General features: G+C 38.0%; 1 protein-coding gene across 1 annotated transcript in view; it reads left to right on the top strand.

The window, feature by feature from the left end:
* The window catches only part of dcn (decorin), a 21,788-nt gene that overhangs the window by 1,138 nt on the left and 650 nt on the right, over positions 1-20,000 (top strand). The window contains exons 2-8 of the mRNA XM_060889063.1: positions 6,856-7,090; positions 14,405-14,517; positions 15,865-16,078; positions 17,720-17,833; positions 18,027-18,120; positions 19,008-19,146; positions 19,245-20,000. The exon at positions 19,245-20,000 is cut by the window's right edge and continues 650 nt beyond it. Coding sequence (XP_060745046.1) covers positions 6,868-7,090; positions 14,405-14,517; positions 15,865-16,078; positions 17,720-17,833; positions 18,027-18,120; positions 19,008-19,146; positions 19,245-19,445 — 1,098 coding nt within the window. The 5' untranslated portion in view covers positions 6,856-6,867 and the 3' untranslated portion in view covers positions 19,446-20,000. The remainder of the gene's footprint in view (positions 1-6,855; positions 7,091-14,404; positions 14,518-15,864; positions 16,079-17,719; positions 17,834-18,026; positions 18,121-19,007; positions 19,147-19,244) is intronic.

The following is a 20,000-nucleotide window of genomic DNA, read 5'->3' as shown; positions in this document are numbered from 1 at the left end:
GTGTCACTTCCACTTTACTGCTGTTTATTAACCCGAAAAAACACTTAAAAACATTTTAACACCTTTAAATGACACTTTTAGTATGTTGAGAAATCAGAAAAGATTTAGATTAAGATTTGAAACGTCTTTAAGATACATGCAAGTTGACATGACGTTTAAACCTACATTCGTTTACTATCTAAATATACTGAAGTATTTTCATAAGTACGTGTATTTTTATTAAACTGTGCATATAAAGATATATTCGAAAACACAATCATATCTAACTGGTTCTTGGGAATTAGATAATAATTGAACCTTATATAATGGTTTTATGTATTATTTGTGCACTTAAGGAATCAGGCTTTTGGTTGGTTGGGAAAACATCCTTAACTTCAGCTGCTTTCTTATCCTTTAATATTAAAATTACACCTCATATCCCAGAATTCTTGACAAGTTAAGAGTTGCTGGGATTTCGTTTCCTATCGTGACAGAGAGATTAGGTTTCAGTCTGTTTGTGTGTCTGAAATCTTCCTTTCAAGCTTCCAGAGACTTGACTGAACTGAAAGAAGTGTGTATTGTACTGTATACAGGTAGTGAAATTAAAAAGAAGAAAAAAGTGTACACGAGGTAAAGGGAGAGGAAGAGACGACTCCCTGGCACCGAGATCTCATAAATGCTTTAATGACACAGCTTTCCTTCCGAGCACACAGGCTGTGGGAGCCAACGAAGCACTTCCCAGCAAACCCCCACCAAAATTCCCAACTAACTCAAAACACAACCCGAGTTAGGCATCAAGATGTGAAGGAGGAGGAGGAAGAGAAGGGAGGGAGGGAATAGAGTGGTGGGACAAGGGTCCAGGCAAATATACAGCGGCCTTTAGGGCTTTACAGTATATCCCAAATTTGGAAGTGCAGCTTTACCAGCATCGATTGGGAATGTTTAGTGTTTTAATGGCACTCCTAATAAACGCTGGCAGATCTTTTTTTTCTCCTTCTTCTTCTTTTTTACTTTTTAATTCAGTTCCTGCAGCAGATCACGTTACCAGGCGGTGCCAGAGACGAGACACGGTGAAGAAGAGCCACGCTGGACACTGGCTATCATCCTGATTTCCCAACCCTCATTCCCATCCATATGGAATTTCCATCGCTAAACCCAAACCCAGGGTTAACACGTCGGGTCGACAAGAACGCTTAATGGAAACGAACCGGTTGTGATGTGGCTTAACCACATGCATACCTTCTCCCAAACTGACCCTAAACTCTCTGAATGTTTTCACCATTAATCAGCATGCTGTGGCTTTTTTTTTTTTTTTACTCTTTTCTTTTCTTCCCCATGTGAATCTCAAGACATGGAATTTTCTAAGGCTCTGTGGGAAAGGCTTGGTTTTATTTTCTCTGAGGTGATCAAACCATCGGGAGTCATTTCCTGATTTATTTTCATGCAGGTCTGAGCAGGTGTAGCGATGCAGCAGCTTTGCGAGGAAGTTCTCCTGGATAAAACGGCACAGCAGGAGATCCCACGTTACCGTCTCTCACAACCTTTTCATATGCAGACACAAGGCTAAAACTACAAGGAAAAAGATTTCAGACTTTAGTGACGGTCATGTCTGTTGGCTAGTTGAGTTTAAAAACAAGCAAGTAAAGTGAATTTTCAGTAAACAAGCAAGTAATCAAGTAAAACTTTTAGTTGCTATTACACTCAATCCTGCTTCCCTACTGTTTTGTTGACGTAACTAGCATAAGAAACAGCAAGAAAACTAGCTAGTAATCAATCCGATGCTCACACAATTAGACGAATGCCTACAAATTCAAATTCTTCTTCATTTTTCAGTTACACTGACATAATTAGTTATTCATACCCTGTAGTTCAGACACTTCATGCTACATTATTATATTCAATACCAAAAATGTCTAGCGAAATGACCTCAAAAACAAATTAGTCAGGTTAGCTGTCGTATGCTAGCTGACACTAAAAACATCTCATAGAAGTTCAGTATTTGCTAAAGGTTCAACAACATCGTTGATGACATTATCGTAGATTACATTATCGAACTAGCTAGAGTTAGCAGTGAAAATTACAATAAGTCTTAAATAACTCTAACAGAAATCCTGTTAGATCCATTTTTTAATATCACTTAAGAAATATTCCTACAAATGTTAAATAGTTTGCTTACTTTAGCTAACTATCTGGCACTGGCAGTCAAGTATTAGCATCTAAGGCTATGACTTTTAAGAAAATCTGACAGAAATTAGGTTTGCAATAGATTGTCAAATGTTGTCAATTGTCAATAGTTGTCAAATGTTGACAGGTTAAGCTTAAATTAGGTAATTAGCATTAGCAATAAGGCAGAAACCAACCTGACAGAAATCCTGTAAGCCGATCTTAGCCAAAGTTAGCTATCTTACTAGTAAAACATGTGTGAACGGTGTGAAAAAACGCTCCAAAAATCTTACAACCATAACATAACACTTACATTCAATGATTTTCTTTTCTTTTGACATTTTAATAGTCAAGAAGCCTCGAATGTACCAAAAGAAGAACATGTGAAAAAGCTAGCAGGGTGATCAGTGTCTGCTAGCTTGTTAGCTAGCGTACAGTACAGTTGTGGTTTTGGTAAAAGTAGCATCAATAAACAAGTTAAATAAAATGTTCAGTTGCTAAGATTGCTTGCTTCTACCTTCCTCGTGATTTGTTGAAGTAACTAGCATAAAAACTAGCGAGAAAACTAAACTAGCTAAGAGACGTGTGCAGTATTTGATGAATGCTCACAGAATTGCTTAAACCCAGAAATGTGCTTTATTTTGTTTCCAAACAGTGAAGATTTTATGTTTTAAAGCCAAAACCATGGCTTACTTTTTTCATTTTATTTATTCAGGATAGAGAGAAACTGTCTCATTTCTTTCTGTATAGCACACACAGCTAAAGCGATTAAATCTTAAAAAAAAAAAAAAAAGAAAAAAAAAAAGAAAATCTTTTGTCTGTGGCTTCAGGGTGCTTATAAAAATTTGATAGCTACTATAATTACATCAAACTACATATAACATCTAGGAATTAAAGTGTTACATGAAAATAATCAGTGACTGGTTTTTACTGTCCTGAACTCCTGATTTATTCTTCTTTATTAATTCTGATCAATTCTTTTTATCCATTTATAGTTACATAAGTGTTGTGAAACATCTGCATATAACCTCCAAAGCATAAAATTTACAGCTTCAACTTTGACTGTTACAAATCTCTGACACTGGAGACTCCTTCCTTAAATGTTAAATAAACATTCATTCACCCTGGAAGAAAAGCTTCAATTACAGATCCGCTGTTATAGAAAACGAATCGTTGGCCAATCGGAATGGAGTCTTCGGTTTAACCGCAAACACTGTTGATGATGCCTGAGGGGAAAAAGTGAAGCTATAGCTGAGGACACATGTGTTTAATCTCCAGCTGATTGCATTGTGCTTCCTGTCAGGACTTTGCTTACACTGTAAAATGGAAAACTAATATGTGTGTGTGTGTGTGTGTGTGTGTGTGTGTGTGTGTGTGTGTGTGTGTGTGTGTGTGTGTGATTGGGACTGTTGTTGTAGACAGGAAGTGTAAGCTCCATACCCTCTATTCTCTCTGATTTTCTTCTCACCTTAGGACTTAAAACTCTGGCACAAACTAAAAACACACGAGCTGAACGAGTCGAAGGCAAAAAAAGAGGGCAAGTTTTTTCAAGAGCCACGTATCCTTTTTCTATTTCTCAGAGATTGAAGGCCAGGGGTGATGCTTTCATCCAGGCACCGTTTCAAAGCCTGGAAACAGCCAGCAGTGCATCTTTTTTGGGCTGAACTCTCTCTCTCTCTCTCTCTCTCTCTGTCTCTCTCTTTATCTCTCTTTTACACACACACACACACACACACACACTCATGGGTCGCCTCCAGGGGTTCACCGGTGTGAAACAGTTTCCATTAGTGCTGAGGGTGTAATGATCTGGCAAGATCTGCTTGTTAACACAGTGCAGCACTGGAGAAAAATAAAATAAAAAATTCTCTCATGTTCTCTCGCTCTGGATAACGTCATCTTCATGCAGTTTTAATAACCCGTTAATAAGAGTCTCATTAGGACACATGGACAGTAAGCCATTGTGTCCAACAAAGACTGGTTTTGTGTTGGATCTATAATTATACTGGAACACTGTATAGGCCACTGACCTCATCACCACTCACCTTCATTTAATATATCTCAAAAATAATAATAATAATAATAATAATAATAATAAGTGAAAAAAAAATCATTTTGCGATCGCAGAAATTGAAATGACGCAAATTCAAGCAAACGCTAACACATTCAAATGAGTTTGCAATCAGATTTTTTTAAACCTGCCATACATAAAACAAGACAAAACATAAAACACCTTTTAAAGACACATCACATGTTTCTGTGAATCATTTCCACACTGTATTAAAAAAAACAAAAGTCTGAGCAGCCAAACGGCTCGGCGTTAGAATACGGACGTGCAAAAACAGGTAGGTGTCATTTCTGAGGTAAAGTTTGAGAAGAAATTAAGATTCGAAGCTCAATCGGGTAACTGAAAAGATTTTCATTCATATCTACAATCTACAGTATTGATAATCTCTCCTGACACCTGGCTGGATACCCTGATTATTCTGCTTTCCAGACTTTTCTGTTACAACCTGCCTGCACTGTTAGCATAATTGATTTAGAAAGCAAACTTTTTCACTTCAACAAAGAGATTGACTTTGAGCTCGTCGGTTTTTGTCACAGTCTTCACCTGGCTGATAGAACAGGGCTGAACACATAACACACTGGGGAAAAAAAAGTGAAAACGTGTCTCAGGAGTTGGGTGGGTGGTCAGATAGCCATGACAGGAATCTAATACTCTGTTTAGAAAGCAGAGGAAGCCAGTGCTCGAGGGCTCATCACTCCTGTCTTGGCCTGTTCTTTGAGACAGAAGACCAGTTAAAAAGAGTTCTAGCTTCTGGCAGTTAAAGGTTTGTTCCTTCAGCCTAATGAGACGTTCTCTATTTCTGGATGAATGAGATAGACACATGCTGGATTAATTAACAGTTAAAGAGTCAGAGGTTTATATATGTAGTAAAACAGAGATGTTGCTAGAGATCAGGATTCAGAATATTTCCACGAAGAAAGTTTCTCGTATTCAGAATCGGGTTTGGATCTTGTAGGCTTTCGATTGAGATCCTTTCTATCTAACCTCTGAGTTTATGTGACGAAGCAAGAGACAGTTTAATAAAGGTGAAAACTAAGACTAACGTTATAGAAATGTGAAGAATGAAATAAACCCTGAAAGAAACTGAGATAGAAAATACACGTAACATTTTTTCTAAAATATCAGACGTCGTACGGTTTAAGCGAGAGACAATTAAAAGATTGATAGCATAGTGCTGCATGAATATTCCTAATTTCTCACGTCTTCCACTCTCATTAATCAGCAGCTTGTAAAATAGCACTTGATCCAGCGCATCGTATTATATTTTGAAATCTTCATGTCATAACATTGAGTCTATTTTCAAGTGCTTTAATGTGTCATTCTGATTTGTTGAATGAACAAAACAATCCCAACACTTCCTACGGTTTAGGGATAAGCTTGAGCGAGTGCTCATCTTCTACATTTCTGCAGATCACTTCGAGTTTAGCTTCAATAAACAAGAAGATAGTTGAATTGTGGTGGACTATTTAACAGTCGCTCTCAGGAGTTTGGTACATGATATGCTGTTGTTCTCTCGGGGAAGATGGAAAGACTCAGGCTTTTATCCAGCTGATGAAGTCAGCGAATTGGACTCATGCTAGAACTTTTTGTAATGAAGAAGATATTTTGTTTTGGATCCACGTTGTGAAATCCTTGCAGAGATTTGGCTCTATCATTTTATTCTCTTATTTTTTGATCCATCATAAATCGTCCCCGATCCAAAATACGAGCTTGTGCTTTCTGTTCGATTTAAACTCTCAAGTCCAGACCCAGAGGTCACCGTCTCAGGGATTTCGCTCGCCATACCATAATTATACCGTCCGCCAAAAGAAAGAATGAGAGACGTGAAATTGTTTGGACCTGAACTAACCTTAAATTTACTTACCCAGCAATTTTACTTTCATTTGTGTGTGTGTGTGTGTTAAGTGTTTTTCTTTCTTTTTTTGTAACTATATGCATGTGTGTGTGTGTGTTAAGTCTTTTTCTTTCTTTTTTTGTAACTATATGCATGTGTGTGTGTGTTAAGTGTTTTTCTTTCTCTTTTTGTAACTATATGCATGTGTGTGTGTGTGTGTGTGTGTGTGTGTGTGTGTGTGTGTGTGTGTGTGAGTGTGTGTGTGTCTGCAGTAGAAAGATAATTTTAATCCCTATGACTAAGGGTGGAAGGGCCCCAGTTAGAATGGAGTAAAATCCCTTGAGGGCTAAAGTTCACATATTTTAAAGGGGTGTTTCTTAATTTTCACTGTTACAAGAAAATAATCAGCACTGTAACACTAAATCTGCTTCGTTGCACTAAGCTGCTATTGATTATTCTACTCTAATACTGTGGAATTTTTAAATACTTTTTTTATTTATTTATTTATTTTTTTTTCAGATTAGGCTTGAAATTAAATGAGAAACAAATCCATCCCAGTTTAATTTCAAGCCTAATCTGAAAAAAAAAATAAATAAACAAATTGATGTTCAACATTTGAATGTTCTTTAGTTCTCCAAGCGAAACAAAAATAAATAAATAAATAAATAAATAAATAAATAAATAAATAAATCATTCCCTCAGCCTTCAACCAGTTCTCCTAAATTCCTGCATTCCCATGTTTTCCAAAAACCCTTGCTCTCTTTTTAACCTCTGATCTCTGACCTTTGCCCTGTCTCCTGTCTCCACCTTCCAGGTCAGTGACAGCATGAGGTTGGCCTGTCTCACCCTGCTCCTGGTGTCCGTATGTTGGGCTCTGCCCTTCCATCAGAGTGGCTTTCTAGACTTCATGATGGAGGACGACCCAAGTTCAGGTGACGGCCCAACTTTAGTTCCTCCTGTTGAAGAGGTTCTTCCTGAAGTTCGCGTTGGACCCATTTGTCCCTTCAGATGCCAGTGCCATCTGCGTGTGGCGCAGTGCTCTGATCTAGGTAACATTCACTCTTACAATGCTAATCACTGCCTAGTATACATCACCTTGCATTAGTATTCACCCACGTTGATACGTTCCCAATTAAAGATCCCAATTAAATCCAGTTCAGTTCCAGTTACAAAATGTAAAGAAGTTCAATTAAAGCTACAAAAAGGTCACAGTGGTGTTATTAGTTAAAGAACTAAAATAATATTGCGACAATCATCATATGTTGTGGTTTTCATGACTCTTATTGAAAAAAAAAAATTCCTTTTCTTCTCAGAATTTATATAACATGAATAAAATGGAGCACAGTGTCATTTCTCAGAACGTTCAGTGCCCCTTGGTTGGTGTTTTGTTACCAGAATTATATACTGTAAATATTATATACAATATATAAAGAAGTACACAGTGTATATTACAATTATTTGTGAGAGTTTTGAGAAGACCTAGATTTTTATTTTTATTTCTCTGTCAGATTCTATGGTTCTATGAAGAACCTTGAACTGTGGAACATTTCCTTTGTACATAAGGTTCTTTGTAATATTCTCACTATAAAAAACGTACCATACAGTATTTACCAATGTGTCATTAACGGAAAGGTTCTTAGGGGAACCAAAATATGGATCTTCACTGGCACCACCGTGAAAAACTTTTGTTTTGGTTATTCCAAGCAGATTTCTATTATATTTAAAAGTGTATGACCGTCACTAACCTCCATGGGAGCTTCTACTTTTAGGCTTGTCCTTTAAAACGTAATCAAAGGGTTGCTGAGGACATTCGAATGGCTTTAGAAAAGTCGAGAACCATTTAAAGAACACTTGTTAACCTTTTATTCTTTATGACTGCCTTCACACTTTGCAGATTTGTTGCAGGATGTTTTAGAGGTAAATTATTATTATTATTATTATTATTATTATTATTATTATTATTTTTAATCCTCACAGAGAGTTGGCTTGGGGTGGTTACTATCGCTAGGACTTGTCTAAAGCTAGCAAACTAGTTACAGCTACGTTAGGGTAGTTGCCTAACCCTAACCCAATGCTGATTTTGGACAGCATCTGTAAAGACATTTTCTTTTCACTGACTGTGTACTTCTCTAGTCTTAGGTAAGCTGAGATGAGATGATCCAATGTATGAAGCAGAAGAAAAAAAAAGATTTATAATCGTGAAGACAGAACTTTGGCCCATGGCTTGTTTTCCTGCTCGACTTGTCGCTGCTTTTACAAGTCTGTCAGCCTTTATTTCACCCTTAAAAAGTGGCTGAACAGTAGGTGTTGAGTTGCAGGCCTGAGAAAGCTCTGACTTTTCAATTATTTCTGAGGCAGAAACGGAGTGTCTAAGAAGACAGCTTGCCTTTTTTTTTTTGTTTTCTTGATCCTACCATCCTCAAGTCATTAGGTTAATAACATGCCTGTCTCTGTAAATGTCAGTAATACTTCACTTCCTTTTATAAGCGAGCGGAACGACGGCCCCGCTTTCCTAATTACTTCCACAGACTTTTGTCTGTCTGTCTGGAAAGAAGTTCCAGGACCAAGTTCTTCTTCCTTCTTCTTCTTTTGTTGGAAAGGTATCTTATCTTCAGAACCCAAGATATTTCTCATACAGTACTTATCCTTCCATGGATTTCCATTTGATCCACAGATGCTAATCTTGATGCTAAACAAGAAAATCCTAGCAGACGAAGAGAAAAATTATTTTCAAGATGAATCCCAAAGTATATGTTGGGTTTAAACCATTTAAACCATGTGTGCTGAGCAACGTTAAGAAAATACTATGGCAAAAGTCTAACATTAATGCTGCTTGATAATGAGCAGCTCTCCCATTTGTAAGCGACACAACAGACCACAGTCCCACACACTCGGTTTCTATTGTGCAATAAAAAACGAAGCTTGTGTATTCAAATTCAGAGATCACTAGGAAGCGAAAGCCAGCACTGCCAGCAGCGCATCTCTCACACCCTAAGTCCTTTCCCCTTCGGTGAATAAACGTTTCCTAAGAAGGAATTTATTTGCCTTTGGTCTGACTGATGTATTAGCTGACAAATCGAACACCATAGACGTTGGCACCTCAATCCTTCTAGTTTGTTTTCCCTGTCTTAGAACTGAGCTCTATTTGTTTTTATTTTAAGATTAGCTGTCGTTTTTAAACCTTATTAATTCTGTGTTTTTTTGCATTGCTATGAAGACTCCAATTAATCTTCTTTCTCCTTTATGTGTTTCCACTTCGGTTTGTGTATTCAGAACACAAATTAAACTTAAAAGAAAAGGGGTGTTATTATTATTATTATAATTATTTCAGTTTCTAAAGTAACAGAATGTTCAGGCAGTTTAATATACAATGGGCAACTTTGGGCAACTTAAAATCCAGGATAAATAATGATCAACATTGAATCTGTTCTTGAATCTGTTCTAGCTTATTCCATTACTAATACACTTTGAGCAATAGTGGAAAAATTACACTTATGGTCATTTCAGCTAGAAGTCTCCCAAAAACTGATCCTAAGATTATGTTTATTGGAAGAACCTTAAAAAGCAAACAGATGATCAGGCAAAAAGCAACAAAGAAAGACACGCTTCAATGAAGGTTTTATTCCATTTTGTAAAGCTTCCACAAGAGGGTAAAGAGAAAGAGAAATGGAGTAAAACGATGGAGAATAGGTTGGACTCAATATCAGGCAGGCCTCATATGTTCCACAGGCCTCCTGGAAGGCATCATGGGGCAAAAGAGAGGGTAGAGGAGAGAGGTGACAGGTCTGTTCTCTATCTAACCTCAGGCCTAAGCCTTATTTACATCACGCTGTCCTGAAAACACACAGATTTAATCAGAGCATTGACTCAAATACAAACTTTTTCACTGAGGAACTGTATGAAGTTTCTGTTCCAATCAGATGTTCGTTAGGGTTGCATAGTGCAAAGAGAAGGGTTTGTTAATTAACATCGCTAACAAGTTAAAACCTCTTAAACACCTGGGACCTTTAAGCAGATCCCAACTTTTACCTTTAATTAAACACCTTTCCTATTTGTTTTAACTGTTGTTACTGGACCTTTGGTTTAGTGTGAGGTTTATAGAGCTCCATAAGTCTTACATAAGCTCTTTGTGACATTATCCTACATAAATGTTTATAAAAACGTAATCCAACATACTTTAGTTGTCATAACAACTGCCCTTGGCATAACATTTGATTTAGAACGTTAGTTAAGGTGTGATGCTGATAATAGGTGTTATGTAGCAACGGAATTTATGAAGGTGTTATCTACCTATGGGATATATAAAGGTGTTATGTAGCTATAAGATTTATAAAGGTGTTATGTAGCTATGGGGTTTATAAAGGTGCTATGTAGCTATGGGATTTATAAAGGTCTTATGTAGCTATGGGATTTTGAAGGGGTTATATAGTGATGGAATTTATGAAGGTGCTATTTAGCTATGGGAGTTATGTAGGTGTTATAAAGCTATGATATTTATAAAGGTGTTATGAAGCTATTGGATTTATAAAGGTGTATGTAGCTATGTGATTTATGAAGGTTTCATGTAGCTATAGGATTTTATAATGGTGTTAGGTAGCTATGGATTTTATAAAGGTGTTATGTAGCTATGGGGTTTATAAAGGTGTATGTAGCTATTGGATTTATGAAGGTGTTAGGTAGCTATGGGATTTATGAAGGTGTTAGGTACCTATGGGATTTGTGGAGGTATAATATAGCTATGGGATTTATGGAGGTGTTATCAAGCTATTACATTTAAAAAGGTGTTATGTAGCTATGGGAATTTGCTATAAAGGTATTATGTAGTGTTATAAAGGTTCGTATTTTTTTTTACTATGTATTTTACACTTTGTATTATTTTAGCAAAATAAAAGCTTTCTTTTCTGTATCTTTCGGATAATAAAAAAAAAAAAAAAAAAAAAAAGAAGCAGTAACACCCTGTTGCATGTCCAGTATCTTTAATTTCTTTGTTTTTTCTTTTGACCTCAGACTCATATCAGACCTTTATTAGCATTAGAAGATGATTTGTTATAGCACATTATTACCCGGTTACATCCTGCCATGACTGGACTCCATTTATCCAAAGTTGTGCAATTTATTAGATTGAATTTTAATTGTGAATGATAGAGAGAGATCTTTCACCAGTGTTATAGTGTTTATGAATCCCTTGTAATATCTTCAGTAAATTGTGAGGTGTACAGTTGTACAGTAGAGACTTCCTCAGCGTCGTTTTATTCTGAACTTTATCCCCAGTAATATGCTGCTGATGCAAACTTTGTAAATGATAATCTGAGAATTAAATTCTTGAAGTAAACAGGCTTGCATTCATGGGTGTGCTCTGGGATAAGAGGTAGGAGTTGAGACTAAACAGAGCAGGCTAAGGAAAAAGCGCACCAGGGACATATATGAATAATGGATGCCGCCAGTTTAGACGTCCATATTGTCGCCGGTACATCAGACCCACAGACGTATTATCCAAAATGTTTATATACATCCATGGAGGAAATTAATAAAGAGAGTGGAGAGCTGTAAGACCAGACTAATGCACATTGGCACCTGAAACAAACTTAAAAATGACTCATGATATACAGTAATACGAAATGACTCATATCTGCCGGAGAACTCTCAGCGAAATATACTGTACACGCTCATGTCTAAATCGCTGCAGTTTCTTTTGCCAAGCCAGTCAAAACAAAATGTCTTTTTTAATGGCCTGTGAGACGTATTTCGTTCAGATTCACTTTAGTTATAACAGTTTAACACTGCTCACTGATCTCAGACGCCAGGCATGAGGCACGTGATGCATGATTGCAGGCGTAGCCCTTAAAACCTCCCACCGGACCTTTTATAACAAATCCACAAGGGTTCCAATGCTTGTACATTTGTTCTGATTTGTATGACTCAAAGACATCTTGAAGTATTTGGAAGAAAAGGACAAAGATTAAGGTTAAGTCTAGGGGCTTAAAAATGTTTTTTTATTCATTTTGGATCGTAGAGGCAGGATATTATTAGGAAAACTGCACGATATGAGGTACAATTATGTTAAACAAATAAATAAATCAATCAAAAAATTAAACATCTTTACATTTCCTGATTATTTTATTATTATTTTTTTCTTCTTCTTTTTACTATGCAAGGGTTCTAACCAGAGATGGGGTACTCGAGTCATATGACTTGACTCGAGTCAGACTTAAGTCGCAAATTTGAGACTTGAGACTTGCTTGACAAATATTAAAAAAAGACTCGACTTGACTTTGACTTGACATTCATGACTTGAGACTTGACTCAGACTTGAGTTATATGACTCAGAGATGGGGGACTCGACTCGAGTCAGACTTAAGTCGCAAATTTGAGACTTGCTTGACAAATATTAAAAAAAAGACTCGACTTGACATTGACATTCATGACTTGAGACTTGACTCGGACTTGAGTTATATGACTCAGAGATGGGGGACTCGACTCGACTTGAGTCAGACTTAAGTCACAAATTTAAAACTTGAGACTTGCTTGACAAATATTAAAAAAAGACTCGACTTGACTTTGACTTGACATTCATGACTTGAGACTTGACTCAGACTTGAGTTATATGACTCAGAGATGGGAGACTCGACTTGACTCGAGTCAGACTTAAGTCGCAAATTTAAAACTTGAGACTTGCTTGACAAATATTAAAAAAGACTCGACTTTGACTTGACATTCATGACTTGAGACTTGACTCAGACTTGAGTTATATGACTCAGAGATGGGGACTCGACTCTTGACTCGAGTCAGACTTAAGTCGCAAATTTAAAACTTGAGACTTGCTTGACAAATATTAAAAAAAGACTCGACTTGACTTTGACTTGACATTCATGACTTGAGACTTGACTCAGACTTGAGTTATATGACTCAGAGATGGGGACTCGACTCTTGACTCGAGTCAGACTTAAGTCGCAAATTTGAGACTTGAGACTTGCTTGACAAATATTAAAAAAAGACTCGACTTGACTTTGACTTGACATTCATGACTTGAGACTTGACTCAGACTTGAGTTATATGACTCAGAGATGGGGACTCGACTCTTGACTCGAGTCAGACTTAAGTCGCAAATTTGAGACTTGAGACTTGCTTGACAAATATTAAAAAAAGACTCGACTTGACTTTGACTTGACATTCATGACTTGAGACTTGACTCAGACTTGAGTTATATGACTCAGAGATGGGGGACTCGACTCGAGTCAGACTTAAGTCGCAAATTTGAGACTTGCTTGACAAATATTAAAAAAAGACTCGACTTGACATTGACATTCATGACTTGAGACTTGACTCGGACTTGAGTTATATGACTCAGAGATTGGGGGCCTCGACTCGAGTCAGACTTACGTTGCAAATTTGAGACTTGCTTGACAAATATTAAAAAAAGACTCGACTTGACTTTGACTTGCACGTGTGACTTACTCCCACCTCTGGTTCTAACAGTATAATACAAAAGTTTAATAAACCTAAAGCAAAATCAGCAAAAATTATAAAGTGTGATTTTATAAAATTTATTTTGGTGTGCAGACACCTTCAAAATTATACTTCACTAAATCTGAAAAGTATAAGCAGTAAAATATATTTAATTATCAATAATAAAAAAAGCAAGAATTGATGAGATGAAATTTAAATTTTGAATTTATTCTTTTTTACCCCAGGATGGTCGTGCACTCATTATGACACGATGAACATTTCTTTAGTGTAGTTACTACTATTAAAGTACTACACAAGTAACTGATTTAATTATATATAAAATATATTAAATATTATATTATATTAAATATAGAGACCCAACAAAAGAGCCTCAATAAAAATGTACACAATAAAAACTAAGTCTTTGAAAATGTAATAGAAATCCAAGCAAATGATGTGATTTGGCTGGATTTCTTTTTTTTTTTTACTTTTATTGCTCAGCAAATATCTAGAAATAACTGTTTCAAGCACTTACTCTATCATTGCCCTTTAGCTTCCGGCACCTTTCAGGTTAATAAGCACTGCTTTCCCACCATAATGATGATGTTTTAAACATACAGACTCTATCATTTGCTCTGTTGGTCTTTCAGATAAAATACTATAACAGAAAAAATGTTTAATGTAAATGACATAGAAGAAACTCAGGTAGTTTCCATTAACATTTTTGGAATAACTACATTTATTTTGCATATAAGGGGCGCCGACAATTTTAGAGTCGGCTTTTCTAGAGCGAATTTTCACTCGAATTTAAAAGGTACGATTATGAAATGCTTGGATCAAGTTACAAGACTAGCATTTACATTTAGTTCAACTTTTCACCTCCAACTTTTCCTAAATCCTGCCCATGTCCTCCACAGGGATGAAAAACGTTCCCTCGGAGATCGCACCAGACACCCACCTGCTGGACCTGCAAAACAACAAGATCACTGAGATCAGAGAGAACGACTTCAAAGGCCTCAAAGAACTTCACGTAACCCTCTTTTTATCTATCTCTCTCTCTCTTTCTCTCTTTCTCGAATTTCCGGATCTTCCCAAATCTTTCAAAGGCCAGAGAAAATTTTAGCAGGAGATCTTTGTTTAACATCATTCAGCTGTTCCAGACCACAACGAGCACTGCGATGGCTTTTAATATGCTCCTTTTTTAAAAGGAGGGGAATTAAAAATGTCAACAAAAACATTGTTGGTCCTTTCGTTGGAACTACAGTTTTGTGCTTGTGCTTCAAAACAATTAAGGAGTCAAGTTTCAGGCCACGGTTTCCAGAACAAAAACAAAGCCATTGCTCAACCCTAAACTCCTACAAATATGCAGAGTTAAAAGGAGGTGTTATCTTGGGCTCATCTCTCAAATCTCTCTTCTGCACTCGATTGTCAGGTCTAACGTCACAGCGAGGGTCCAGGGTCCAGGTCGAGAAAACGGTTGCTTTTAGAAATCAGTCCATCATGTGCACATTTCTAGTGATTTAAGCACTCCGAGCTGTTTCTCTGCCCTGTGTGAAGTAGCACATTCCTGACATTTTTGTCTATCTGGATGGAGGTCAGATGGGTGGAGGGAGAGATCTTTCATGCTATATTTGGTAGAAACGTTAGAACGGCCGTGCGTCGTCCGGGTCTGCCGGGATTTAAACAAGGTCTTAAGAAAACACTCAGAGAACAATAAACAAGGCTGAGATTTTAGTGACTGTTTAATGGCTTGTTTTTTATTAGTAGAATGCCGGAATTGATGAGTTTTCTCAGCAGGAATGCACTGATATTTTACAGACTGCGTACACTCTGATACTGGTACTGACACTGACCCTGAAGTGAGTAATGTGATTGGTGTTAAGCAATCAGAGACGTCTTTTAGATTTGTTTATGTGTGTTCATGCGCTCCAGCTGTGAGGTTTATTTTTTATAACGTTAGCGAGTCGATTTTAAATGAAGCGCATTCGCTAGCTACGTTACTTACTTTGGCTCGAATGCGGCTGCTGTGGAAATGAGCGGGATTTTGTTTCACTCTAAAAAAAAAGATCATCAAGAACAATAGAGTTGATGGTAGACATGCTTTCTTGCCTAGCTAGCTTTGGTTGTTGGTTCCTTGTGCTTCTAGTATTAAGATTACTATCATTGTATTAAGATACTGTACCTCCTCCTTGAACATAGCATTGCCCAGATACCCAAAGAACTGACACACAACTTGAAGATCACTTCATGTGGTAGAACATGCTAACACACTTTCCATGCAACATTAAGATGTTTTTCTCAATTTACTTGTTTTCAGATGAATGCCATGGAAACACAGTATGTACACTAATCCTCTGCTTCTTCTTGGCTCTTACAGGCTCTCATCCTGGTAAACAACAAGATCACCATCATCCACGCCAAGGCCTTCGCTCCTCTTGTCAACCTTCAGAGGCTTTACCTGTCCAAGAACATGCTGAAGGAGATTCCCAGCAACATGCCCAAGAGCGTCCAGGAGCTGCGCATCCACGAGAACCAGATCACCAAAATCAAGAAGGCCTCCTTCACTGGCATGGTTAATGTCATTGTCATGGGTAAGGCAGGAAGTCTTCTGTATCAGACTATCAAATTAATGCCTCTAGACAGTGGCAGTTCTAGGATTTTTCTGTAACAGGGGCCATTAAGGGGCCACATGTTACATTCAGGGGCCAAGTACGGGGTACATTCAAGCACACAAAATAATTTATTCAGTACGGTGCAAATACATTTCGGCAGTCATTCCTTTTTCAAACGCTCGAGTGCCGCCAATTGTTTGGGGTGGAATTGCATCTGTGATCGTTGTGAAAAATTCTCTGGTTGCTCTTCTCGTCAACGATTGATGGAACGGGGGCCAATCAGATTTGCCTCTAGATCATGTAGCATGTTAATAGTCCTTATCATTTACAACAAAATTAGAATTTGTAACATAAAACATCATTTCAATCTGAAACTCTTCTTTCGTCAAGCTTGTCCCTTTAGGGATCCCTTAAGCTGTACAGTGAAGTCATTAGTAGGTTTTGCTTTCTTTCTACTTGTTGCCATGGTAATGATGTTCATCAGTGACTGGTACAGCTATCGTTCCAAATCAGTTTTCTTGTTTAGGGATATTTGTTGCTCTCATTCCCATTGGTGCAACAGATCATTCAATATTTGCATAAAGTTAAGCTTTTCTCAACTTTGTTACATCACTGTTGTGGACACGCCCACATCTAGTCATCAATGCTAGCTGTTTGTCATGATGTCTCCGGCAGTCGCCAGCTCTTATTGTAAATGTGTTATTGTTATTGTCTTATTGTAATGTAAATAACGGGCTGTTTTGTCACTGTGAGTTGCAGTATTTTAAGGAACCCTAGCGTTAAAGGAACTTTAGAAAACAGAGTGATTTGAGACAACTATGAGTCTTAGATTTTCTATAGAACCTACATTAGAAGGTTCTCCTTTCAGCTAGCTAGAAAAGTTAAAAACGTTCAATTATCCAAACAATATTTGACGAAATTTGGACCTTTTATCTAGGTTTGTGAAGAACTAAACCTAGAACAAATTAGCAATCGGTTACATTAAAAATGTGTAAATGTACAATCCTTATTTCTCTTTTTTAGCTTGTTGCCCAGTTCAGAGCGCTTAACAATCTAAAATTTCTCAAGAACTTAGCTGAGAAGTCATTTAGTTTGCTGAGGATCATGTGGCATAATGAAAACCCAACAGAACCTGGCATCATGGGATTCTGATGAAACAGCATCTAAAATAGGTTCAAGCTGTTGGTTGGAGTATCGTTGCTGGTGTAGACATGATGTGTGTGTGTGTGTGTGTATTCCAGCACCTGTGTGCACCCTCTCTTGCATATAATTACACAGTTCATGGTTTTCCATTGCAGCCCAGAACACTTCCACTCTTCATTCATATGCATTTATTCAGCTGAACACGACAAAAAACTGTTTTCCATTTGGACTCGTTCATCCGTGTGGTAGCAGACTGTTCCAGCACAGCTACAGCACCATCATCCTCACCGTTCAGGGCACAAATTTTTAATGTTAAGCTTATGCAAATAAATTTCCAGCCATTTCACCTTTTCTTCACCGAGTTTTATACACATGACATGGAGAACACTCACTTGAGATAGAAGATCAAGACTAGATATCTTGTAACAACGATGTATGTATAGATAACGAGTAAAGCAATAATGATTGACTTTTCAGAGCTTGGTTCCAATCCCTTGACCAGTTCGGGTGTAGACGCAGATGCTTTCAAGGATCTGAAAAGGGTTTCCTATATCCGCATTGCCGACACCAACATTTCCAGCATTCCCAAAGGTCAGGAATACACACTGTGGCTTTCTAATGTCTTAGGGGTTGATCTGACAGATTCTGTAGTCTACCTATAATTATTTTTTTTACATGTATTTGTAAATGTCCAGATGAAAGAGACAAACTGGAGAATCACTGTTTTACTTGACAACATCCTCATTCTTATAATTTCTGTTCCTTCACCGTCAAATCCTTGCAGGTCTCCCAACCTCTCTGTCAGAGCTCCATCTGGACAGCAACAAAATTACGAAGGTCACTTCCGACAGCCTGAAAGGTCTTAAGAACCTGGCCAAGTAAGAATCTTAACAATCTCTTTATATAATTGTCAACTTTTGCTTACTTGAAACCCTCAACACCCCCCACCACACACACATTTTGTGCAATGGAAAGGTTCCATGGATGTTAAAGGTTCTTCATAGAACCGTACACCCTTAATAATAATAATAATAATAATAATAATAATAATAATAATAATAATAGGGGGGCACGGTGGCTTTGTGGTTAGCACGTTTGCCTCACACCTCCAGGGTTGGGGGTTCGATTCCCGCCTCTGCCTTGTGTGTGTGGAGTTTGCATGTTCTCCCCGTGCCTCGGGGGTTTCCTCCTGGTACTCTGGTTTCCTCCCCCGGTCCAAAGACATGCATGGTAGGTTGATTGGCATCTCTGGAAAATTGTCCGTAGTGTGTGATTGCGTGAGTGAATGAGAGTGTGTGTGTGTGCCCTGCGATGGGTTGGCACTCCGTCCAGGGTGTATCCTGCCTTGATGCCCGATGACGCCTGAGATAGGCACAGGCTCCCCGTGACCCGAGGTAGTTCGGATAAGCGGTAGAAGATGAATGAATGAACGAATATAATCTATGAATGAATGATTGAATGAATGAATGAATAATAAACTCCTAAATTATTCTAAGAAGTACCACAGAACTTGCATTCTAGATCTTCATTCAAGTTCTTTTTATTAGACCCTTCAAAACCCTGATTCTGTATAAAGAACGATTCTGTGGTCCCATATGTGAAGCAAGTGATAGAGCCACCATTTTAGGTTCTACATAGAACCTTTTCTTAGAAGTGTGTGGGAGCTCATGGTAACTTTGCATGTCAGCTCGGGGTTCCTCTGGTTTCCTCCCAAATCTTTGGTAATGCACTGTGTGTGTGTGTGTGTGTGTGTGTGTGTGTGTAGGCTTGGTCTGAGCAGTAACGAGATCAGTGTTGTGGAGAATGGCACTCTGGCCATGATGCCACACTTGAGGGAGCTCCACCTGGACCACAACGCTCTAACCAGCGTTCCTGCTGGTCTCCCCGACCACAAGTACATTCAGGTGAGCATTCAGGTGTTCTCTGATACAATCTTGAACAGATCCCACTGTTGGTTAGCGATGAGCAGGCAAAACTATGTTTTTTTTGGGTTTTGTTTTAGGTCATCTATCTTCATGCCAACAAGATAGCCACTGTCGGAACAGAAGACTTCTGCCCTCCAAGCTTCAACACCAAGAAGGCCATGTATTCTGGCATCAGTCTGTTCAGCAACCCGGTGCCATACTGGGAGGTCCAACCCATCACCTTCCGCTGCGTCTTTGACCGCTCTGCTGTTCAGCTGGGCAACTACAGGAAGAAATAAGACGTCCAGTCCATTCAGAGTGCCTGACCACTGTCCTTAAACCCCACCCCTTTCCTCCCCTCATTTTCCAAAGCACCTCAACGTGTGTGTAACTCGAATTCGAATGTCATAACTCGGATGACTTAAAATGTCTTCCGAGTATACTGAAAATAGCACACAACAGGCAATACTGCGCACTAATCTCACTTAATCGAGTAATAAACAATAACATCAAGTATCTTGCACATTACATGTTACAAAAAGAAATAGCTACAAACACGTATCAGGCTTTATTCCTGTTTTTTTTTTCTCTCCTGTACATCCCTATAGCACTAGTAGAACCTTGTGTTAAGTAAAAGAGCATAAATAAATGATTTTAGCGGTATCGGTTAAAGAATAAAAAAGCCATGACCACTTAATAGGATAATCACGTGCACGTATACAGTACATAGTCCTTAGGTTCAAAACAATGTGGTTCTATTCAGAGGTTCATCTACAGAAGATCCACTCCTAGCCCCTTTCCTGACCTTTGGGACTTTTCTAAAATTGACAAGGCGGGCCTGCTGAGCGGGCAGC

Source organism: Tachysurus vachellii, chromosome 16, assembly GCF_030014155.1.
Source record: "Tachysurus vachellii isolate PV-2020 chromosome 16, HZAU_Pvac_v1, whole genome shotgun sequence".
Taxonomy (NCBI): domain Eukaryota; kingdom Metazoa; phylum Chordata; class Actinopteri; order Siluriformes; family Bagridae; genus Tachysurus; species Tachysurus vachellii.
Note: the sequence above shows the minus strand (reverse complement) of the source record. Positions and strands in the feature narration are given on the sequence as shown.